The sequence below is a fragment of the Eutrigla gurnardus genome, assembly GCF_963514095.1.
Source record: "Eutrigla gurnardus genome assembly, chromosome: 22".
Classification (NCBI taxonomy): domain Eukaryota; kingdom Metazoa; phylum Chordata; class Actinopteri; order Perciformes; family Triglidae; genus Eutrigla; species Eutrigla gurnardus.
This window is the reverse complement of record NC_139933.1, coordinates 167,501-191,626: the sequence shown is the minus strand read 5'-3', so window position 1 is coordinate 191,626 and position 24,126 is coordinate 167,501. Positions and strand designations below refer to the sequence as shown.

Here is a 24,126-nt window from a genome sequence, read left to right as displayed (position 1 = left end):
CCCAGAGGTCAAGGAATAGGAGTTAGGAATAGGAGTTAGGACCTTATTTTTTGACTATTCGACTGCACCCATACTCTGGTTCACACTCACACGCAACTCACCATCGTCGGTGGCGGTAATGCACCTTTAACGAGAGTTGCCACCCGCCATTAAACAAGAAGAAGAAGATAAGAGTTAGCTACATAGATGCTACGGAAGTAGCATTGTTTACAGCGCAGCCCCGAACGTGATGCTGACGGCCATCGCGATAACTCCCGGGATGATAACTCCCGGGATGACAACTCTCCCGGGATGTTAGGAGGTAAAGGAAGCGGACACACGTATGCAGGTTTGCTGACGTCTGGAGCTGACGTAGGGTTAGCATGCTAGCGCAGGGTTAGCATGCTAACGTAGACCTGTGAGTGGTTGGAGATGTACCAGACACTTCCTGCATGATTCCGTTAAAAAGACTGCGTCGTCGTGTTTAAACGGACGTGACGCTGACGGGAGGCTAGCTTCTCGTTACCTAGCTACCTGCTCTCGGGGAGTTTACACCGTAAACACCTGTTGTGTCCGTTTCCCCGGAAGCTCCGGGAGAGACATGGACTTCCTGACTCTGTTCGCCGTCTACGTTGCCATGGTGATGACGTGTATCGTCCTGGTGTGTAAATACTCCGGCCAGCAGCAGACGGCTTTTAGTGTCCTCTTCGACTCTGTGGGAAAGGTGAGAAGAAACTTTGTAGCTGCACTTCCACGACCCGACGCTGCGTGGCGCTGTTGGACCCCTGTTTACCTTAAAGAAGGCCGTTAAACTAGACGTTAAACAAGCTGCTCTCTTCCCAGGTGGTTAAGCCGTTCACGCCCCTATGGCTCCAAAGGTGTTCCCAGCGGACCATGCACAGGCTGTTCCATCAAACGTTTGTTCCCAGAAGACTTTTTCATAAGAACCATGTTAATACGGTCTATTATATATGTTTTATTTCAGTGACAGACCATGATACGCCTGTATATGCTCTGTGTAACTGTAGGAACAACATGTTCATCTACCTGCACCTCCTGCTGGAGGCTGCCGTGTACGCAGAGTTCACCTACGAGGTGTACGGCTTCTGCAGGGAGATGGACGCGCCGCCGACCAGCCTGTCTGTGCCGTACGTCCTGCTGGCCTTCAAGACCCTCTTCTTCTACCTCTGTATCAAGAGGGATCCAGGTTAGTCTCACATCAGCTGAAGTATCCAAACATATCAGGACATTAATTGTGAGTGGGGAGAGAAGCAGTTGCATTAAGTGTTAAATCTTGTAGTCTTTAAATCACTGAGTTGGACCTCTCCTGGTCCTGGTGGAGTGTACTGGTCTGGGAGTACCTGTCTGGGAGTACCGGCCTGAGTGTACCGGCCTGAGTGTACCGGTCTGGCTCTCTCCTCTTCCTCGGCAGGCACAGTGACGAAGAGGAAGGTGTCTGGCCAGCTGCACATCTATCCGTACGACGGGAGGCTGTTCCTGCCCGGAGTCTCCTGTGAGACCTGCAGGTTCATCAAACCGGCTCGCTCCAAACACTGCCGTGAGTAGATGCATGTGAGAAAGAAGACATGGTGTATTATCTCACACACATTGGAACAGAACTCCTACCCAGTACTCAGTACTACCCTGTGTGTGTTTCAGGGGTCTGTAACCGCTGTGTCCAGCGCTTTGACCACCACTGTGTGTGGGTGAACAACTGCATCGGGGCTCAGAACACACGCTACTTCCTGCTCTACCTCTTCACCGTGTGTGCCATGGCGGGCGACATTGCCATCCTGACAGGAAACATGCTGTTTCATGCCGTCCTGCGGTCGGGGCTCCTGAGGGCCAGTTATATAGACGAGTACGGCCAGCAGCAGGCAGCGGGGCCCCTCTTTGTAGTTCAGGTATGTTATCATACAGCCACGTCCATGCCCAACGTAGTAATAATAAATAATGTAAGAGATTTTCTTTGTCCCTCCAGCACCTGTTCCTGACCTTCCCCCGGGTCGTCTTCATGCTGGGGTTCCTGCTCTTCGTCTTCTTCCTGCTGGCGGGCTACGCCCTGTTTCATTCCTACCTGGCCGTCGTCAACCAGACCTCCAACGAGTGGAACAAGAGCCGGGGTCACGTGTGTCAGCACTGCCACCCGCCTGCAGCAGCGGACCCCCTCAAAAGCCCGGACCACTCTGTGAGACATTACTACAGCAGAGGGCTGCTCCAGAACCTGGGAGAGATCTTCTTCCCTCCACGGCCGGCTCAGGAGAAGGACGACTGAGAGAGGAGCCCTCCTGGGTTCTGCTGCATGAATGCACATCACCGTCTGAACGTCAGCATCTCTCTGCAATAAGGTGTCGCACATCGGAGAGCTCTGACAGCACCGGCAGCAAACACACATGTATCACATCTCATTAATTATGCATTATTAAATGTTCTCACTGTATTCCATCAAATAAAGCATGAACATTTACTCCAACTGTAGTTTTTAATGTTTGATCAGGTGATTGGGACTCGGCTTTTATTTAGAATATTTTGTCCTTTTTGTTTTTTACCAGGTTTGTGTTTATTAAAGGGTATGTGAGGATTTAATTAAATAACTTCCTAAATTAAACTTGTGTCTGGCAGTCAATGAAGACGTCTTTAGCGTCAAACGGGAGGCTCATGGGAAGTGTAGTTTGATGCTCAGGACATAACAGGGATGTTGTGAATGAAGCTTGACCGGAAATGCGACTGGACGTGTTACGTCAACGCTGGCTCCTGTCCCTTTAAGCCGGTGCGGAAGTGAAGCAGCGATGACGTAACAGTCGGTGGAAGGTCAGGTTCCTCTCGTTTACACTTTACTCCTGTTAAAGTAACAACCGCCACCCGGACCGCTTCTTCCAGGGTGCTGGTCTTGGTCCCGGACCCCGCTAGTGGCTGTGCTCGGTACTCAGCACGCGTACTCGGTAAATTGAAAGCGCGGAACGGCTCCGGGTCCCGATGTCCGGGTCCAAGTGCAGGCGGCTGAGCGGGGCGCTGGTGAAACCGGTGCTGGACTCGGTGGACTGCGTCCTGTTTGACTGCGACGGGGTCATCTGGCGGGGAGACCAGGCCATAGCCGGGGCCCCCCAAGTCATCAAGCTGCTCAGGGAGCACGGGAAGAGGGTCTTCTTCGTGACCAACAACAGCACCAAGACCAGGACCATGTACGTGGACAAGATGTCTAGCCTGGGCTTCCACGCCACCGAGGACGAGGTGTTCGGGACCGCGTACTGCTCCGCCGCCTACCTGAAGACCGTCTGCAAGCTGGACGGGAAGGTCTACCTGATCGGGGGCGCTGCGATGCGGGACGAGCTGGAGGCGGTGGGGATCCAGCAGACCGGCTTGGGACCAGACCACGTCTCCGGGAAGCAGACCGACTGGGCCAACGTGCCTCTGGACCCCGAGGTGAAGGCGGTCCTGGTCGGGTTCGACGAACACCTCAGCTACATGAAGCTCAACAGGGCCATGCAGTACCTGACCGACCCGGACTGCCTGTTCGTGGGGACCAACCGGGACAACAAGCTGCCTCTGGAGGGGGGCAAGGCGGTCCCAGGTAGGGGGGCAGACTCTGCATACACACACTCTATACACACACTATACACACACACTATACACACTATATACACACACACACTATACACACTATATACACACACACACTATATACACACACACACTATACACACACACACACACACACACACACACTATACACACTACACTCACACACACTATACACACTATATACACACACACACACACACACACTATACACTACACTACACTCACACACTACACACATACACACACTACATACACACACACTATACACACTATATACACACACACACACACTCTATACACACACTCTATACACACACACTATACACACTATATACACACACACACACACACACTATATACACACACACTATACACACTATATACACACACACACACACACACTATACACACTATACACACACACACTATACACACTATACACACACACACTATACACACTATACACACACACACACACACACACACACTATACACTACACTACACTCACACACTACACACATACACACACTACATACACACACACACACACACACACACACACACTATATACACACACACTATACACACTATATACACACACACACACACACACTATACACATACACACACACACACTATACACACTATATACACACACTATATACACACACTATATACACACACACACTATACACACTATATACACACACACTATACACACACACACTATACACACTATAAACACACACTATATACACACACTATATACACACACACACTATACACACTATATACACACACACACTATACACACACACACTATACACACTATATACACACACACACACACACTATACACACTACACTCACACACACTATACACACTACACACACACACACTATACACACTATATATACACACTATACACACACTATACACACTATATATACACACTATACACTACACTACACTCACACACTACACACATACACACACACTATACACACTATATACACACACACACACACACACTATACACACACACACACACTATACACACACACTATACACACACACACTATACACTACACTACACTCACACACTCACACACACTACACACATACACACACACATACACACACACACACACACACACACACACACACACACACACACACACACACACACACACACACACACACACTACCCCCCTCCCCCGATGCATTCATGGCCTGTAGGAGTTTTTGGTTTTACACTCGGAGCTTTCATAGTTGAAGTGAATGAAAGGAATAATACATATATAGCTATAATATGAGCTTCAGCAGAAGTTCAGCAGATGAATCAGCAGTTTCTGTGATCATCTGATAACAGGAAATAAAACAGCTGTAGGCTGATTCAGTAACTGCCCCCCCTCTACCCCCCAGGGACCGGCTGCCTGCTGCAGGCCGTGGAGACGGCGGCCCAGCGCCAGGCCCAGACGGTGGGGAAACCCAGCCGCTTCATGTTCGACTGCGTGGCCACCAAGTTCGGCGTGGACCCCGACCGCTGCCTGATGGTGGGCGACCGCCTGGACACGGACATCAAGCTGGGCTCCAACTGCGGCCTGAAGACCCTCCTCACCCTCACGGGGGTCAGCACGGTGGCAGACGCCGAGGCCCACCAGAGGAGCGGCTGTGTGGAGAGGCAGGGCATGGTGCCGGATTATTATGTGGAGAGCATCGCGGACCTCCTTCCTGCTCTACAGGGATGACATGAGGAGATGATGAGGAGGAGGAGATGAGGAGGAGGAGATGAGATGATGAGGAGGAGGAGATGATGATGATGAGATGATGCACACCTGTCTGGAGGAGCTCACTGTTACACTCCACTGTCTTCTAAAAGGGAATCATTAATTAAGATCGATATGATTAAAGTCGCTTCACAACCAAGCAGCTGAGGAGGAGAAGAGATAAAGACATAATCATTATTAAATCCTGCTAATTTAACGTCATATTAATGATTGATTGTTATTATTAACCTACGAACAAAGATTTACAGTATTGTTTCAATGTGTGAATGTTCCTTTTTGCAGTAGAGCGAGTGGTTAAAGAGTCCGTCTGATGCAATCTCCTGTTACACAACTAAAGTCAGACTGGAGGGAACAAGCACACAGAGGTGTGTGTTCAGTTTACAGCCATGTCGGGGTCTGGGAGGTACAGAGGAGGCTACACACACTCAGACGCTCTGACCTTCTGGATTTAAAGAATGCTTTTCACACGTCAGCAGGACGGTGCGATGCTGCCCGCTGTTTAAAAGGGAACCAGGTCTTCTAACGTGTGTGTTTCTCAGACATGTTCTTCTCCATCCTTGTAATAAAACTCAAGCTGTCTTTACTGACTCGGCGTCTTCTCTCTGTGGCTTAAAGTTCAACGTGACGACAGCACACTTCCCTCCTAGTCTCGTGCTTCAAGTCACCTCTGACCGTCATCAGCTGGAGTCACAACCATTGTGGAACAACGCTATCTCCTCCCAGCTGATGAAGGAGGCTTTCCACGCCTCACCCGCCTCACCCGCCTCACCCACCTCGCCGCTTTGTCCATTGTCTGGGCTGGGGAGGGTGGCCAAGTCCCCACTCGTACGTGTGTGTAGGGGGGAACAGGAGCATGTTGGAGAGGGGTAAACTTAGAGATGCATAAGTCTCATTAGACAAAAAAAAAGGAAATTGCAGGAAGACGCCTCAAAAACTGAGTTTGACAAGATTCTGTGTTTTTTTTTGTGAAGTTGGTGAGTGATTTGGGAGGGAGACTGGAGGGGGAGGGGGAGGAGGGGGAGTCTGCAGGACAAAGAAGCTGGCCAGGTGTATTGCGTCTCAGTCATGACCACAGCTTCACACTGAGGCAGCGAGTGAGGAGAGCGAGTGAGGAGCTACCAGGACGCAGGATGGTGAGGTGTTGGAAACATCCAGGAACGCGTTTGGAGGAAGACGAGGTCACGGTAAGAGACGCTGACATGCAGACAGACACGTTTGGTTCTGCTTACATACGAATGGGGGCAGGATATAGAAAATAAAATCCCAGCAGCAAGTCCGGATTGCTAGAATTGGTCTGTTGGCTTGTATTTTTATTATTTTTATTTTTATTATTATTATTATTATTATTATTATTATTATAGCAGCTCGTCACTGGTTCTTGTGTGTGAAATGTCAAATGGGAAACGTCTCTGCAGGATGGGGGCTCTGCTGTGTCCTCGCAGTCCCACTTCCCACACAAAGCATTCTGGGTCAGCCTCTCAGCCTCTCTGCTCCTGGTCCTGCTGGTCCTCCTGGCCCTCAGTCTGACGGGACACCTGGGGCCGCCGCGGCCTCGCCCTGAGGTACACCACACCCACCGCCGTCCAGCAGTTCTGACCCCAGAGCGTCACTGCTTACACTCACCAGAGGCTGCTCTTCTAGACTTTACAGGTGGTCCGAATCACAGTTCCAGACCAGACCGGAGCTCTGATCAACCAGTCAGCCGTGGTGGACCAGCAGAATGACCTGGTGACCTTTTCTGTCACCTCGCCTGCCAATCAGACGTCCACTGTGCTGTTCGATATCAGACATGTACGTCCAGCCCACGCCAGGAGATGTGTTGTCTGTTTGATGGAGAGGGTCTGACTGTCTGCTCACTGTTGCAGGGTCTGATATGTTACAAACCTCTGGACCAGGAGAGCTGCTTCCTGCGGGAGATGGAGGAGTCCGACTACGCCAACGTGCACCCCCTCCTCAACGAGTCAACACGCGAGGTAACGGAGAGCTGAGCTGTGTTCAGGCTATGTGAGACTACAAAGCTTCAGGTGAAATAAAGACCTCTGCCATCCGTCTGTGACCACCTCACTAATGTATGACCTTTATCCCAAAGCACCACTGATCCCAGACCTGCTGGCTCTCGCAGGTTTGGCATGACTTCCCCGCTGCTCCTTACAAAGAGAGGGGCCGTATGAAGAGTCACACAGTCTCCCACTCTGCCTCCATGGCTGAATTCCTCAGTCACAATCTGATCCCTCAGGCCCCTCCAGGCCCCCCCTCAGCGTGTCGGGATCTTCTTACAGGAGGCCCTGCAGCGGGCACAATGGCCGCTCTGTGAGGGCTGTTTAGCTTTTAAGACTGTTGGATTGAAGGACAGCCTGAAGCATTGATCAGTGAGGAGACGCCTGTGTGTCTGTTATTGATGTGAAGCTGTATGAATTGAGATGAGGCTTCTCTTATTCCACCTTATCATCTTTTTATTATTATTCATTATTATCTTTTTGCACAAAAGCACCTTTTCCACCTTTGGTTGAGTGTTTCTGCCCTCCTGTTTCCCAGTCGGCCTCCATTGAGTCTATGAAAGGAGGGAAACAGCCCAGTATGGACGGTCCAGTGGTCCGGTGGTCTGGTGGCCGACCCCGTATGGATGGTCCGGCCCCGTACGGATGGTCCGGCTCCGTATGGATGGTCCGGCTCTGTACGGATGGTCCGGCTCCGTACGGATGGTCCGGCTCCGTATGGATGGTCCGGCCCTGTATGGATGGTCCGGCCCTGTATGGATGGTCCGGCCCTGTATGGATGGTCCGGCTCCGTATGGATGGTCCGGCTCCGTATGGATGGTCCGGCTCTGTACGGATGGTCCGGCCCTGTATGGATGGTCCGGCTCCGTATGGCTGGTCTGGTGGTCCGTATGGCTGGTCCGGCTCCGTATGGATGGTCCGGCTCCGTATGGCTGGTCTGGTGGTCCGGCTCCGTATGGCTGGTCTGGTGGTCCGGCCCCGTATGGCTGGTCTGGTGGTCCGTATGGATGGTGTGGTGGTCCGTATGGCTGGTCTGGTGGTCCGTATGGCTGGTCTGGTGGTCCGGCCCCGTATGGCTGGTCTGGTGGTCCGTATGGCTGGTCTGGTGATCCGTATGGCTGGTCTGGTGGTCCGTATGGCTGGTCTGGTGGTCCGTATGGCTGGTGTGGTGGTCCGTATGGATGGTGTGGTGGTCCGTATGGCTGGTCTGGTGGTCCGTATGGCTGGTCTGGTGGTCCGTATGGCTGGTCTGGTGATCCGTATTGCTGGTCTGGTGGTCCGTATGGCTGGTCTGGTGGTCCGTATGGCTGATCTGGTGGTCCGTATGGCTGGTCTGGTGGTCCGTATGGCTGGTCCGGCTCCGTATGGCTGGTCTGGTGGTCCGTATGGCTGGTCCGGCTCCGTATGGCTGGTCTGGTGGTCCGTATGGCTGGTCTGGTGGTCCGTATGGCTGGTCTGGTGGTCCGGCCCTCTATTCAGTGCTTCTTGGTGTTTTCCAGCAGAGGGAAATGGGTTGTACACAACAGAAGTCTGAGTGGGTCACTATCAGAGCCACCACAGGTGTAAGTGGTTCTTTGTGATGAAGAAGGGTGTGACTGTGTGTGATATCTGGCTCCTGGCAGCTCCACTCCCAATCCTCCACGTTACATGTCCCTGCCACTTGAATATGGTTTCTCATGTGATTTCTCCTGAGTCGCCGTCCCTCCCTCCGGAGCACAAACACTCTTTGTCCGTTGTGGAGTTTCTGTTGAGATGTTGTGATCCGTCCTCTGCAGCTTCACCTCCAGCTGTCCAGGAACCAGACCCGGAGGCAGAGGGAGTTCCTGGGAGTGGTGGCGGCCAGTCAGGTGGATGTGTCCACACTGGAGGAGCCTCTCCAGGCTCTGTGCCAGGACAGCGCCACCCACTGGACGAGGAGGGTCGAGGGTGAGGACCCGTTGCACAATGTTCCTTTATCACCATGAACTTAGGTTTAGTCTGACTCAATCCCACATGCTACTCTAACACATGACGTGAGACTCACACAGAAAATAGTCCCTACTGAATGCCCATTTACTCCTGTTTAACAGCTGTTTCATCTGCCTCAGCCTTTAACAACACATATATACTACTCCATTTAAATATATATATATATATCTAGTACAAACACGTGTTTCATGACTAGAGAAGTACAGACACTGCAGAAGGAGCTTTTAAAGAGCCAGCTGGCGACTCCATAACGCAGCGACGCCAGGCTGAAACCGGAGTCTAATCTGTGACCTTTCCACTGCTGCAGCAAACCACAGGTTGAACACAACACTACACTTCTGCACTGTCTCCACAATGACCAGCGGGATCTGGTTTGTGTTCTCGTTTCAGGCCCGGGGAAACAGAGGCTGGTTTACTTCTGCATTGACATCTGCTTTCCCAGCAACATCTGTGTGTCTGTGTGCTTCTACTACCTGCCAGAGTGACTCGTCTCCTCCCAGCAGAAGATCGGGGAGACAAAGTTGTCTTTTAGCTCCCTGTACAAGAAAGAACCCAGAACAAAAGGCAGCTTTGACTGTTTCCTTTGTGCCATACAGCCAGTAGTAAACCAGAGAAGCAGCCAACTCTGCCAGTGATGGAGACAGGCTGTCACAGTTATCACCAAATCCTATCATCACTCTCTTTATGTGTAATATCCCCTCTGGTGGGACACGTCGGAGATTACAGGAGAAAGCAGTAGAATTATATGTAACCCTTCCGTCGCAGTGAGATGGTTTAGATCTGTCCAATAAAAGACTGTTGTGTATTTATGGCCAAGTATTTCTTCATTAGACTGAGAATGAGTGCCTTCTTTGAACAACATCTTTAATTTTCCATCCTTTTCTCCCTTCCTCATCCACATGTGATCATTCTGAAAAGCACAACTTAACTTTGAATAAAAAGTATTGAATGAATTACACACACACGAGAAATCAATCAATCTCAGCTCATTCCAGTCCACTTGAAACATGTGGTAATAATAATAATAATAATAACAAAAAGGATTTCCTATTGTGTGTGGGATGAAGTTAAAAAGAAAATGGGTTGCTTATGAATTTAATTATTTTTAATCAGACATACCAATTATTCTGTTAGTAGAAGTCTTCCCGTACGACGGCGTGCTGGCTCTTTAACATGGGTCGGACTTTATTCATTTACATGTTGTCCCTGCTGCTATGTTGAATACTTACATGCCTTCGTACTGTAGATATCCTGGAACACAGAGATTCATCTAATGTTCAAACACAAGCCTCCTCTTTCACAAGATGATCTGGGAACAGTTTTCAGAATTCCCAACATCTTCCAAAGAGGCCCTTCATGTCTCTGTGTCTTCATCTCCTCCTCCTCCTCCTCCTCAGCCCAGCACACTGTCATTGAAGGCCAGACACACCACGGCCTTCTGGTGGCCGCTGTATTCCCTCTTGATCTCCCCGGTCTCCACGCACCACAGGCGAGCCAGGTTGTCAGAGGAAGCTGGATGGAAACCAGACTCGGAATGTGAAATTCTCTTCAAGGTCACACTGAAGTCAAACCTGCTGCTTAAGGTCACTGAATGTGTGCCTAAATATACAGTGTTATTATAGAAAAAACACCTCTATTGATGAAATATTTACATACGAGTGTGGTCAAATGTGCATCAGTACAGAATTAACCACTAAAAGTCTTTCTCATGGTCAACTTTGATTACACATGAATTATAACCTAATATTTATTTGTTTTTTAACGTCTGAAAGAAAGGAACCATCTGGAGATGGTCATTTAGGATCTCATTCCAGAACACGTGATGAGAAGCCGCTGGTCAGGGCTCGTGTACTGACCGGTGACGATGTACTGGGAGTCTCCAGAGAAGGCACAGTCCCACATCCAGCCTCTGGACGTCTCCCCGGGATTGTTACTCTTGATGCTCAGCTCCGTCATCAGGGAGAAGTTGGACGTCCTCCAGATCTTACAGGTCTGGTCTGCTGAGCAGGTGGCTAACAGCCTGGAGACAACGAGCACGGAAACACTGTATCATCAGCAACAATGTCCTATGTGTGTGTGTGTGTGGAGGAGGAGGAGGGCACTCACGTGGAATCAGGGCTGAACTTGCATCGGAGAGAGTAGCGTTTGTGTGCTGGGATCTTCGTCTTGGGGATGAGCTGAGTGACCTCATCTCCGATGCCTCCAGCAAGGTTCCACACGTAGCAGTTTCCCTGAACAAGAGGTTCAATCATTTAATCGAACAAAGTATCCAGAAACAGCACCTTTGTTAGTGAGCCTGGGGACCGACCGAGCTGTTGACTGCTGCCATGTAACTGGCATCTGGATCGATGTGGACCGAGTTGACCGACACCTCTGGCTCAGGAATCAGCTGTTCATTGTGGTCCGTCTTCAAATCCCAGATGTGGATCACTCCACTCTGGTCTCCAACAATCAGCTCTGCCTGATAAGCATACAACACTGGCAGTAAAACAAACATGTCCTATAATGCTCAGACAACAAGTATGAACCGGCGCACATTGATCGAACCTGGTTTGGATGCAGGCATACACAGTTGATTGGAGCGTTGACCTGGAATATCCTCTGACACTGCAGGTTTCTGGACCTGGGAGGAGGATTCAGAGTTAGGTGTGTTGAAGGCAGAGTGTTTCAGCACAGTGACTTCCTCGGCAGAACCTCAGGTCCCAGATGCGAGCCATGCAGTCCTCTCCTCCCGTGTACATCCAGCGGCCGTCCTCATGGAAGCCCACAGACGTGATGTTCTTGCTCACGCCGTCGTAGTTGATCACCGGGTTGGGGTTGTTGGAGTTCAGGTCGTACATGCGGATGTGCTGATAACCTAACAATAGATCAGCAATGAATCCAACAGCAGTGCAGGAGAGGGAGAAGGTTTGAGAGAAGAAGGTGAACCGACCTGCAGCTGCAATCATACTCCGGTCAGGTGTGACCTCCAGGGAATTCACCTGCTGACAGCAAATGTTAAGGAAGTGGATGGTTTGGGTTATTTCTATAATATTTGACATTTCCATGATTTACATCTCCTTAAACTAGAAAGGTGTTGTGATGACGTCATCGACAGACAACCAGAGGAAATTCTCCAAAGACCGTAAACAACAGCCCCTTATGAAATATGTGGTATTTGATGCATTATAATGACATAAGACTACTTTTGATAGAAGATCTTAAACAAAACGTAAAAGGTTTTCATCCGGCCCGTGTGTGTGTCTGCTGTTTAAAGGTCTAAACTCTGGTCCAGGTCTCGTTGGTCGGAGCACACCGTTGGTGAGTCGGATTAAGGATACAGAGTCCTGGTGCTGGACCGTCCTGGTGCAGATCCCGCTGTGGGCCTGCCAGAACCGGACCGTGTGGTCGTATCCCGCCGTGGCCAGGATGACCGGGTCGCTGCCCACCGTCCCCTGGTTCACATTCATGCTTCACTGCGGTCCGCCGCTGCCGGGGTCGCTGTAACAGAGTCAGCCGCTGCGCTTTACATCGTTCATCATCGTATCTGATTTTATAGAGGGACGTGGCTCAACGTCTTCCTTTGGAAAGAACATCCAACCACCGTTCTAACAGGCTAACGTTAGCATCGCAGCCTAGCTAGCTATATGTGACATTAAACCCAGTTAGCTCACGTTGCTACTTCCAAAGCTAACATGTTGTGACGATAAAGACATTTCATTGTAGGATATATCACGTGACAAATCACACATCAAAGAATTAATCTGGCAAATTAGGGTTAAGAGTACCTTCAGTTGTTGTGATGACGACAAAATCTGTACGACCCCGTAGAGTGTCCCACCAGCAACACGGAACGGTGTTTGAATGTTCCGTCCTGATAACAGGCGCGTTGTCGCCATCTGCTGGCGTGTTTTATCACAGCAGGACAAATATCGAATAACCCTAGTAAATGAATCCAACTAGTCAGAATATGTTGTAGTTGGCTGTGCTATAAAAGTACCCACATTAGAATAAATACCAACATCTCCAGTAAGAGACTGAACGGTTGGTTTACAGACCTTTTAATCTAGAATGGGTTCAATCACTTGTGTAACATTGAATTCAGTAAATATGAAACACTTTTTACCTCTCAAATGCAGTCTATCAATACCTGCATAGCACCGACAAAGTGTGTATTCCAATATAGTTATCCTTTTATATACCACATATCATAGACAGCAATAATAAAGTCATACATTAGTGCAAATATACATGGATACAATAACAATAGTAACTAGTGGAGTTTGTCTGTGTTTGCAGGATTCAGTCATTGACGACTGAATTAAAAATGGCCTCATTTGAATCTGAATTGCCTGTCGGTGTGAATGTACAGTGAATGTGCGACTCTGAAAAGGATAAGCAGTCACTGAAACATTTGACTCACAGCATATTGAGGTATTACTTATTTTACTTAACAAAAACGTATAAGTTAGTTTAAAGTACATGTATCTTAATATATGCATTTAATAAATATGTCCAACGAATAAATAAAGAAGACAATGTATTCACAAAACACCAAACCAACCGTTAATGTATTAACGTTAGTATCTCAATCCGAACAGAAGCACGCGGCAGGTAAAGCAGCAACACGTGCTTTCCTGTCAGTCAGTGTTGTGATCACAGCAGCAGAGCACACATGTGCTGTTTCACCTCTCCTGGATCAGCCACTGAGCAGGCCAGGACCATCCCCCGGACCCCAGTCCTCATTTTAGTCAGAGGCAGCATCTACAACATATTACAGCAGTCTTTCAACCTACCATTTACTTCTTTGTTATGGTAACACAGCGCATTGAATAAAAGCAACTGTACCTTCACATATATTTTGCATCTCTCCAAAAGAAATTTCCACTTCATGGCAGTCCGCTCATCATCAGTCAAAGTGGAAAACTCCTCCGTCTACAAGGTGAAATGAACATGGTGTTAATCTCACCTGTAGCATAAATACTTAACTGTTCATAGAAACTACTGCAACCGTTTATTAGATGCATGATCAAACAATATCAAATCCGGATCTCCAGACCCATGCAGAAATGAAACAGTTCCCAGAACACTTGTAAACATACATGTAACACAGCAGCAGACTTGTTCTGTGTATACATGATGTTCAACCTGCTGTTAATCCCGACACACAGGGGCTACTTCATGTCCAGTTGTTTCTGTGAGGCGGTACTGACCGTACAGCCCAGTGTGGTTTCTGCTACTGGACCCCTGAGGCCACACGCCTGCAGGGTGCCGGTGTGGTCCGTTAGGTCCACCAGCAGGTCAAAGCCAGTGGTGGCTGAAAAGGCCTGCTCCCTCCCAGGACACAACATGTTAGTGCAGCTCTGTGTGTCCTCGGTCACCTGAATCTTACACCTGGAGCTGAGACAGGAGGGGAAACATCAGCTATAGCTCATCATGAGCCACAGACACACTAAGACATTGTTTTTAGCATGTTCAAATAGGTGAAATGTAGTGTAGCACCCCCCCATGCTCCTGTGTGAATGTACCACCGCGTCCTGATGACTTTTGAAACAGAAGAGTCCAGGTCGAGCCTGGAGACGAAGCTGTATGTGATGCCAAAGAAAGCTTCAGGATCCTCCTGGGCCTTCCGTTTCAGCTGGCTCACCGTGTACACGTCAGTGATGGAGTCCACTGAAGAGACATCTCATGATTCAATGTTTCTGACAGCGTGGCGACATACATAACATTTATATCGTCAACAAATATCATAAACAGTGCGTTAATGTACAGAACACAACCGTCTATACAAATCATGACTCCTGATGAAATGTAACACACACAAGAGAAATAGGAGCCAGGACAGAGTCCCCTGGTTCTGCTACTGATGTTAGAACCCACCAGGCACATCTTCTGGCTTCTCATCTTGATCCAAGGCACCAGACTCAGAGACTTCTTTAGCATAGCTGTACAGCAGACTGGCCTCTCTGGTGTCTGGGAGCAGATTATGATTGAGTGGCAGGAAGATGATGCTCTTTTTCTTATACTGTACACCTTGTTTTTTTAATATTTGCATGTATAAAGTTGCATGAGATTCTTTGTTTTTGTAAGTGTTGCAGTGGAGTTTTACCTGGATTGACAGTGATAATGGTTTTTGAGTGAACGGTTGCTGTCATGCCATTGCGAAAGCTGTCAAAGCCAATCTTTGCATCAGCTATGAAGAGCACTTTGAATGAAGAATAAAAACAGTAAGCTCCCTCAAACAGGAACCCCAAAATGTTTCTTTTTAGAACAGTATGTTGATGGGATGTGACAGTTTAAGATTTATGAGCAGCAGCTGCTAACCTACCCGTCTCCTTGGGTATCAAAGTTTGCACGAGCTGAATGGCTTCTCTGTCCCAGCTGTGAGTGAAACAGAGTTACTCAGTGAAAATCAAACACACATGGAGTTCAGCAGGTTAATCTCGCTTCATGTCCCCAAAGTAAATGTCTGGTAAAATAAAGATGCACCGCAGGGATTCAAAAGGCCAATAAGATGGAATATGGCACAGAAGCAACACAAGTAATTCCACTTTATTCATTTCCAAACTAATAAAGCAGCATGACGCACCAGACGAGAGGGAAGGAGGAGACGGAGTCATCAAAGAGCTTCACTTCCAGCCTCTGCCCTTTGCGTCCGTCTGAAGTGGTGAACTGCTTCAGCTCTCCAATCTGAAATGTAAACAGAGTCATCTGAAGTTCCTATCACGATATCTTCCCTTCCTGTAAAGAATGCAATGCCGTTAAGTGCATCGTCTGGCCTCTCTCTGAACTCGGAGGTCTTTAGGGGCATTCTGATAAGTTGCTCTGTCCCAGGCAAACCACATACCAGCACGTAACCACACAGACCAAACAGATCTGGTCAGTTAGGCAATACAAAAACTAACAGAAAGGTAAAAGTACTGACTCAACTTCTCTACTCAAGTAAACGTGGAAAAGTACAGGCTCTGAAGTTTACTCAAAGTATAAAATAAAAAGTCGTATTAATAAAAAAAATCAATATGTCCTGCCCCACAGCATTCTGGGAAATGTAGGAAATAACTAACACAGGTAAAAGTAGATGTGGAGGGTACATGGAAACGGGCACACAGTCTAAACGGCTCCTCATACTATGAATACACAAAGAGTCCTTACCGATTTCACTGCAGCCAGTATATTGATCACCGTGCCGGCCAGCCTCTGCCCGTTGGCCACCACGTCTCCCAGAGAGTAGAAGTCTCTGAAGTCCTTCACCGGCAGATGGATCAGCGGCAGCAGCCTGTCCATGGTGGCCACATCCGCACACAGACACACCTGGGAATGAGCCTCCGTCACCAGCAGCCTGTACAGGCTGAGACGGCCACACTTTGAACCAGCAGGTCCTTCCAGTCATCAGACATTACATATGGTTGATTACACTGCGTTAAATGACTAATCCTTCGACATCTCCATTAAAACGTGGAAGTACCTTGGTGTTGAGGGACAGAATTTGTCCCCTTTCTCTGGGTCTTTGGAGGCAACTAAAGGATTCTCAATGATGACTGGAAAGATAGTAAGAAACACATGCAGATTATCTTTGTTCTAGATTTACTTTAAACACTTTATTGGTTATTTGAAGGGCCCTCCTCACCACAGTCTCCAGACCTGAAGGAGTTGGAGAGCCCGTTGATGTACCCGTCGGTTCCCCAGGCCGTCACATTGATGAAGAACTCAGGCGAGTCCTTAATGGTGAAGCTGAAAGTGAACCTGTCTTCACCAATATCTGAAATGAAGATGCACATGTTGTTTTAGTGTTGCAGTTCAATGGAGACTGGATTCTCCAGAAGAGGGCGCTAGTGTACCAGACACTGAGGCGCAGCAGCACTGCGTCATTGAATGAGACAACTCAGGTGCAGATATAGAAGGATACTGACTTTTCCTGACTTCTTCCACCGTGTCATGAACGTAACAGCTGATATAAAAAAAGATACTGGCTTTTCCTGACTTTTTCCACCGTGTCATGAACGTAACAGCTGATTTAGAAAGATACTGACTTTTCCGGTCAGGAAAGCTTTTCACGTCGCTTTTCCCAATGATGACGCCTGCCACTTTCTGAAGAAAAAAACACGACAGTGTGCAGATATGTTTACACCTAGACACATTAAACACAGTTACATGCATTCCTACTGCACGTTAGCTTGTTAAACATTGCCGTGATTGGCTGCGGAGCTCTTGAACTCACCGGGTGAGAGAAGTTGGGGTGCAGCTCAGAGATCGCGATGTAGGTCTGAGCAGCCATTTTGTTTGTTGATAACTCGGTGATCTCTCTACAGCGCGAACAAACCAAAGTGGACAGTTGTGGTTAAATTCCACCTGTATGAAATGTATTTCAGCATTTCCCGGTTTATATCATTACCTAATAGTCTCGACTTTAGCGAAACATGAACGCAGTATCGTTAAAGTTAGCTAACTAAGGACACACGTAACATTAAAGCTATCTAACCAAGGACACACGTAACGCTAACGCTAGCTAACACTAGTAGACGTTACCACACTTTCAACTGATTTCTCTTAATGAATTCTTAATGAATTATCGATTAAAATAGACCAGTTTCAGCTAAGCCTTTAATTAATGTGATTGGTTTTTACCTGCGTCCTGCTTCCGTTTATTGAACTTATCGGCGGCAAAACGGCTGCACGCGGAGGATCTGCTCAGATGTTGCCTTCAAATGCAGTCGGAAACATCACACTTTCAAGTAGTGCAGATAAGAAACGAGGCCAATGTTGCAGTTAAATGTCAGTGACAATAAAGAGGATGGTGGATATGTTTAAATGTATTTGATAATTATATGTTGTGTCCTAATTGTCTAATAAAACTTACGTTAATACGGTTAATAGTTATTATCCTTATTCAGCCACACCGTTTCTTGTTGTGTTGTTGTTGTTGTTGTTGTTGGTTTGTTCTCAACAAACTACTAAGAATATAAGGTCCTTCTGCTCTTTTGTTAAGAGCTAGTCACCTAATATCTTGCAGGCCCAAATGTAAACTTCATTACACAACTCAAAGTAATTTGCATCTCAACTTTCTTTGTACAGTAAAATAAAACCACACACACTGTTCTTTGCAAAACATTTATTAGGGCCCGAGCGCCGACAACGTCGGGCAGCGAAGCCCTATTGAAACTGTATTGTTTTTTATTATTTTATTTTCCAGAGGCCTATTTGGGGGCCTAAACATATTCAGAAGTTGAAAAAAATTGGCCTGCTAATAGAAAACGGTGAAAATTTTGATATTTTAAAGGTTTCATAGTTGGCCACAAAAAACTGGCTCGCTAGCGCCACCTAACGCAAAGAAGGATGGCCAGCTCACACCGTAACTCCAATTGACTAGAAATTTTGCACAGACATGCAGATCCGTGTGCTCTACAAAAAATTACATTATGGCACCAAAGTCCGCCTACCGAAATTTTCCGCCATTTTGAATTTTGTGAAAAACACGTTTTTGCTCATTCTTCCTAAACCGTACAACCGATTCTCACCAAAATTGCTGTGGATCATCATTAGACCAAGTTGATTAAGTGACATCAAAACCTTTGAAAAATATCGTTGCGTTTAGAAGTTATAAGCCAATGAACATCGGAGGGGCGGGGCTCTAGAAATCAATAAACATAACTCCATAATCTCTAACCCAATCATCACGAAACTTGCAGGATATGTTGAAATATCTCCCTGGAACATATCCTGAAAGTTTTATTAAAATTGACCACTCGGGGGCGCTACAGTATATCAGCAAATTTAGGCCATTTTAGCTTATTGTAGGGTTTGTATTTTAACGAACTCCTCCTACACCGTTGATCCGATTCATGCCAAACTTGCTGAGACTGTTCTAGAGGCCTCAACGATGCAAAATCATCGAAAGGTCTTACAAAAGTCAAAGGGCGTGGCCAGGACGGCGTCCTGAACATGGACGAAATCCATGCTTCAACCACAAAAATCTAAACTGTTATAACTTCAATGTACATTGTCTGATATGATCAAAACTTCACACGTTTGTCAAGAGTACCACCCTGAACACATCTGCACTGCAATATTGACTCATATTCAGAGCGCCACCTACTGGCAATAGAAAGTGTTAAGTTTTGTACTTCAGCGCACTCTTCCTAGCAGCATTATCAGATTCACCTCAAACTTGGTCACCATGTACTCAAGTCTTCAATGATGAAAAGCTATCAAAAGGTCTTACATTAGTCAAAGGGCGTGGCCAGGGCGTTGCGTTTTGCCAGTGTAAAGGAAGTCATTGTAACTTCAGCATACAATGTCCAATCTGCTCGAAACTTGCAGGATGTGTTGAAATCTCTCCCTGGAACATATCCTGAAAGTTTTATCAAGATTGACCACTCGGGGGCGCTACAGTTAATCAGCCATTTTAGGCCATTTTTCCCATTTTACCTATTGTAGGGATTGTATTTTGACGAACTCCTCTTACAGCGTTCATCCGATTGCTGCCAAACTGACAGAGACTGTTCTACAGGCCTCAACGATGCAAAATCATCGAAAGGTCTTACAAAAGTCAAAGGGCGTGGCCAGGGCAGCGCCATGAACATGGACGAATTTCATGCTTCGCCACAATACTCTAAACTGTTATAACTTCAGTGTCCATCATCCAATCTGGTTCAAACTTCTCACGTTTGATGAGAGTCCCACCCTGAACACGTGTGCACTGCAATATTGACATGAGTTCAGAGCGCCACCTGATGGTACCTGGAACTATCATTTTTTTACACTTTTACCGCTCCTCTGAAGAGAAAGATCACCTTTAGCTTTGACGTACCCGCATGAAACTTTGTAGGTACGTAAAACATGTAGAGATGTACAAAAAAGCCTCTTGGACCCATAGCCTAAAATGTACAGGAAGCCAGCCATTTTGAATTTAATGTGAAATTTTAACCGATCTTTCGCCTTTTGTATGCAGTATTTCAACGAACTCCTCCTAGACCGTTGATCTGATTCCTACCAAACTTTGTGAGACTGTTCTAGATGCCGCAATGATTAAAAATCATCAAAAGGTCTTACATAAGTCAAAGGGCGTGGCCAGGACGGCGCCACGAGTGCGGACGAATGTCATGCTTCACAAAACTCTAAACTGTTATAACTTCAGTGTCCATTGTCTGATCTGGTTCAAACTTCTCAAGTTTGATAAGAGTCCCACCCTGAACGTATCTGCACTGCAATATTGACCTGAGGTCAGAGCGCCACCTGATGGTACCTGGAAATATCATGTTTTTACACTTTTACCGCTCCTTTTAAGAGATTGAACACCTTTAACTTTGACGTACATGCATGAAACTTTGTAGGTACATAGAACATGTAGAGATGTACAAAAAAACCCCAGGGACCCATGCCCGAAAAATGTACAGGAAGTCTGCTATTTTGCATTTTATGTCAAATTTAACCGAATTTTTCGCCTTTTTCATGCAGTGTATTTCAACGACCTGCTCCTAAAGCATTGATCCGATTCCTACCAAACTTTGCGAGCCTGTTCTAGAGTCCTCCACGATGAAAAGTCATCAAAAGGTCTTACATAGGTCAAATGGCATGGCCAGGACGGTGTCCTGAACATTGACGAATTTCATGCTTCGACCACAAAAATGTAAACTGTTATAACTTCAGTGTCCATTGTCCGATCTTTTTCAAACTTCTCACGTTTGATGAGAGTCCCACCCTGAACACGTCTGCACTGCAATATTGACTCACAATCAGAGCGCCACCTATTGGCGACATGAAATGTCATGTTTTTACACTGTATAAGGTCCCAGTGTCGTGGAACTTTGCGCCCCAGTCGAACGTGACGACTTCACTCATCTGACACAGTGATGGATGCAACGATTCAGGCGACGACCAGCGCCGTGGCGGTGGCTGGGGACGACCCACGCCGTGGCGGTGGCCGGGGACGAAACGTGCCGTGGCGGTGGCCGGGGACGACAGGCGCCAGCCGTGGCGGTGGCCGGGGACGACCCGCGTTGTGGCGGTGGCCGGGGACGACCGTGGACGACTGGCAACGTGGCGGTGGCTGGGGACGACCCGCCCCGTGGCGGTGGCCAGGCCAGGCGGTCCGACACGTCAGGCGGTCGTAGCACTAACCGAGTTACGTGCCATGCGAGGGCCCGTTATCACTGCTCGTTCTCTTTGAAATGTCAGTGTTATTTTGCAGTGGAAGCTCTGTGCAAAGAGCAAGATATTTTTGAGAAGCACACAGACCACCCATATTTTCCAGTTAAACTAAAGAAATCTTTATGGATGTCGTTGAGTCCATGTTTGAAAACGTCCATGTTGTTTTAATCATATTTCTTTCCTCACAGTAATACAGGATAAAATGTATAATCTGCCCATGCTAATCTAGGCTGCTGTAATTAAACATCCAATGTATGGAGTCCTAACTTATTTATAATATTTCCATGAGTTTCCAACTATAGCATCAGTTCAAATGGACTTTGTAATCACAAGAGACCTGCATTCAGTCAACGTTTCCGGTAGAGATTATATGTGACGTTGCTCAGGAGGAAATCTGCACTTTCAACACGCGTTCAGGAGAGTAAACATCTGTACAGCTGTGCAAACATGAAATGGGCCCAAACAACTCAACTGCTATTACGGATGGACTCATCGACTGTCAATTATAAAGCCACTTTCACCTCACAGACACACACACTGCGTGAGCCATCTCTCTGAGGTCTGATAGGATCCCTTCCACCAGCGTGGGGTTTGTCCTCAGACAGCTTTGTTGAGGTGAATTTGAGTTTCCTGGTGTGTTCCGATAGCACAAAGCTGTATTTGATGCGTGACACTGTCTCATGCACCGACAGTTGTAACAGGTAACCCTTGATCAGCTTCATTCTGGCTCCTCTTCCACAGCGACTCGTCATGGCGGTCGGCTCGTTGGGATCAGATATCTCTTTCCTGTGACGTACATATGTCGATTCTACGTGTTCCTAAAGGTGAAGAGAAAACAGTGCAGACATGAAGGCATTTCCAGACAATAACACAACATGGGGAGATTATTTCTCAGTAGACAGCCTGCTGTATAATGTTCATCCATGTATCGATGGACTGTGTGATGTGAACTGATTACATACATTTAACATTTTACCAAAGGGGTCGATTTGCTATTTGCACCAGTGCCTAGCTATTCAAATAAAACCAAATTTCAAATTCTAATTTCATTAGGTTTTTGTGACTACAGTTTGTGAGTCCATTAATCACAGCAGCGCTGTAAAGCATCATCAGATAAATCAAGTGAAACTTACTTTTGCCTCAATGATTTATCCATAATGAATTCATGGCCTCAGCTAATCTGTCATCAATCATACTTTCTTCCGATATTCTGGCAGTTTCTTTTGAAGTGATTTGAATAAACTCTCTAAGATAAGCAGCTACATCAGAGACGTGACTTCATTCAGAGACAAGCAGGACCAATGTGCTGTGATTGGATGGCCTCTCTGTTGCAGGTTGGCTCCCTGAGGGCCTGCAGCCGCCGGACCACTCCTCCATTAATCCATCATCTCACTGTGTGTGTGTGTGCATGTCTGTGCAGTAGTGTTACAGTGTGTGTGTGTGTGTGTGTGTGTGTGTGTTGTGTATAGACGACCATGTTCACTGTCACACAGGAATAATTGGAACAAACTTCCTCTGGAAACACAGGCGTCACCACACATTCAAAACACCAAATTCCAAACACATTTCATGAAGATATAGGCCATCGTGGCTAAAAGAACAACAAAAACTAGCTCCATTGTGACCTGGCTTCTCTTGGAAAAGACAAAATATATCTCTCTTGCATGTAAATAATGGGTCAAATATTACATAAAGGATATACAGCCGAAGCCAAATTTGCACCTCAATAAAATATTCACTTTAACTATACAAAGTCAAATATATATCATATTATAAAACACTGAGAGGAGGCTGCCTGTGTCGGCCACTTTGGAGACTAACTTCCAATGCAGTATTCTAACATTGTGTTTAAGTAAAATATCTGAATAGTGCAACACAAAGACATGCAAAGACACGCAAAGACAACACAAAGACACGCAAAGACACGCAAAGACAACACAAAGACATGCAAAGACACGCAAAGACACGCAAAGACAACACAAAGACATGCAAAGACACGCAAAGACAACACAAAGACATGCAAAGACACGCAAAGACAACACAAAGACACGCAAAGACAACACAAAGACAACACAAAGACACGCAAAGACACGCAAAGACACGCAAAGACAACACAAAGACAACGCAAAGACACGCAAAGACACGCAAAGACACACAAAGACACGCAAAGACAACACAAAGACAACGCAAAGACACGCAAAGACACGCAAAGACACACAAAGACACGCAAAGACAACACAAAGACAACACAAAGACACGCAAAGACACGCAAAGACACACAAAGACACGCAAAGACAACACAAAGACATGCAAAGACACGCAAAGACAACACAAAGACACGCAAAGACAACACAAAGACACGCAAAGACAACACAAAGACAACACAAAGACACGCAAAGACACGCAAAGACACACAAAGACACGCAAAGACAACACAAAGACAACGCAAAGACACGCAAAGACACGCAAAGACACACAAAGACACGCAAAGACAACACAAAGACAACACAAAGACACGCAAAGACACGCAAAGACACACAAAGACACGCAAAGACAACACAAAGACAACGCAAAGACACGCAAAGACACGCAAAGACAACACAAAGACATGCAAAGACACGCAAAGACATGCAAAGACACGCAAAGACACACAAAGACACGCAAAGACAACACAAAGACATG

At 47.0% G+C, this 24,126-nt stretch overlaps 5 protein-coding genes across 5 annotated transcripts in view; 3 read left to right on the top strand and 2 right to left on the bottom strand.

Moving 5' to 3' along the window:
* Window positions 1-208: 208 nt before the first annotated feature.
* On the top strand, window positions 209-2,587 carry zdhhc4 (zDHHC palmitoyltransferase 4). The gene is made up of 6 exons (XM_084039548.1): window positions 209-703; window positions 823-896; window positions 1,008-1,186; window positions 1,412-1,537; window positions 1,639-1,883; window positions 1,961-2,587. Exons 1-6 carry the CDS (start codon window positions 581-583, stop codon window positions 2,252-2,254), a joined length of 1,041 nt encoding a protein of 346 aa, XP_083895674.1. The 5' UTR covers window positions 209-580; the 3' UTR covers window positions 2,255-2,587.
* A 157-nt stretch (window positions 2,588-2,744) lies between these two features.
* On the top strand, window positions 2,745-5,941 carry pgp (phosphoglycolate phosphatase). The gene is made up of 2 exons (XM_084039549.1): window positions 2,745-3,550; window positions 4,989-5,941. The coding sequence occupies exons 1-2, from the start codon at window positions 2,956-2,958 to the stop codon at window positions 5,312-5,314; spliced, it is 921 nt and encodes a 306-aa protein (XP_083895675.1). The 5' UTR covers window positions 2,745-2,955; the 3' UTR covers window positions 5,315-5,941.
* On the top strand, window positions 5,740-10,108 carry bricd5 (BRICHOS domain containing 5; the record flags this gene model as incomplete). Its single annotated transcript, XM_084002154.1, has 8 exons — window positions 5,740-5,756; window positions 6,001-6,178; window positions 6,325-6,537; window positions 6,769-6,915; window positions 6,995-7,144; window positions 7,219-7,326; window positions 9,126-9,276; window positions 9,709-10,108. 8 exons carry the CDS (start codon window positions 5,740-5,742, stop codon window positions 9,801-9,803), a joined length of 1,059 nt encoding a protein of 352 aa, XP_083858280.1. The 3' UTR covers window positions 9,804-10,108.
* A 49-nt stretch (window positions 10,109-10,157) lies between these two features.
* On the bottom strand, window positions 10,158-13,168 carry mlst8 (MTOR associated protein, LST8 homolog). Its single transcript, XM_084002025.1, has 9 exons — window positions 13,086-13,168; window positions 12,639-12,798; window positions 12,251-12,302; window positions 12,013-12,175; window positions 11,866-11,941; window positions 11,627-11,779; window positions 11,425-11,549; window positions 11,175-11,338; window positions 10,158-10,830 (listed from the first exon to the last, which is right to left on the bottom strand). Exons 2-9 carry the CDS (start codon window positions 12,765-12,767, stop codon window positions 10,712-10,714), a joined length of 981 nt encoding a protein of 326 aa, XP_083858151.1. The 5' UTR covers window positions 12,768-12,798; window positions 13,086-13,168; the 3' UTR covers window positions 10,158-10,711.
* Window positions 13,169-13,738: 570 nt separating this feature from the next.
* meiob (meiosis specific with OB-fold) overlaps window positions 13,739-24,126 on the bottom strand; it is a gene marked incomplete at its 5' end in the record, with an annotated part of 15,934 nt that continues 5,546 nt past the window's right edge. The window contains 13 exons of the mRNA XM_084002153.1: window positions 13,739-14,061; window positions 14,146-14,232; window positions 14,511-14,697; window positions 14,826-14,970; window positions 15,178-15,270; window positions 15,407-15,502; window positions 15,626-15,678; window positions 15,887-15,987; window positions 16,450-16,645; window positions 16,763-16,835; window positions 16,925-17,056; window positions 17,328-17,385; window positions 17,516-17,600. Of these exons, the coding sequence (XP_083858279.1) occupies window positions 13,954-14,061; window positions 14,146-14,232; window positions 14,511-14,697; window positions 14,826-14,970; window positions 15,178-15,270; window positions 15,407-15,502; window positions 15,626-15,678; window positions 15,887-15,987; window positions 16,450-16,645; window positions 16,763-16,835; window positions 16,925-17,056; window positions 17,328-17,385; window positions 17,516-17,600 (1,414 nt within the window). The 3' untranslated portion in view covers window positions 13,739-13,953. The remainder of the gene's footprint in view (window positions 14,062-14,145; window positions 14,233-14,510; window positions 14,698-14,825; window positions 14,971-15,177; window positions 15,271-15,406; window positions 15,503-15,625; window positions 15,679-15,886; window positions 15,988-16,449; window positions 16,646-16,762; window positions 16,836-16,924; window positions 17,057-17,327; window positions 17,386-17,515; window positions 17,601-24,126) is intronic.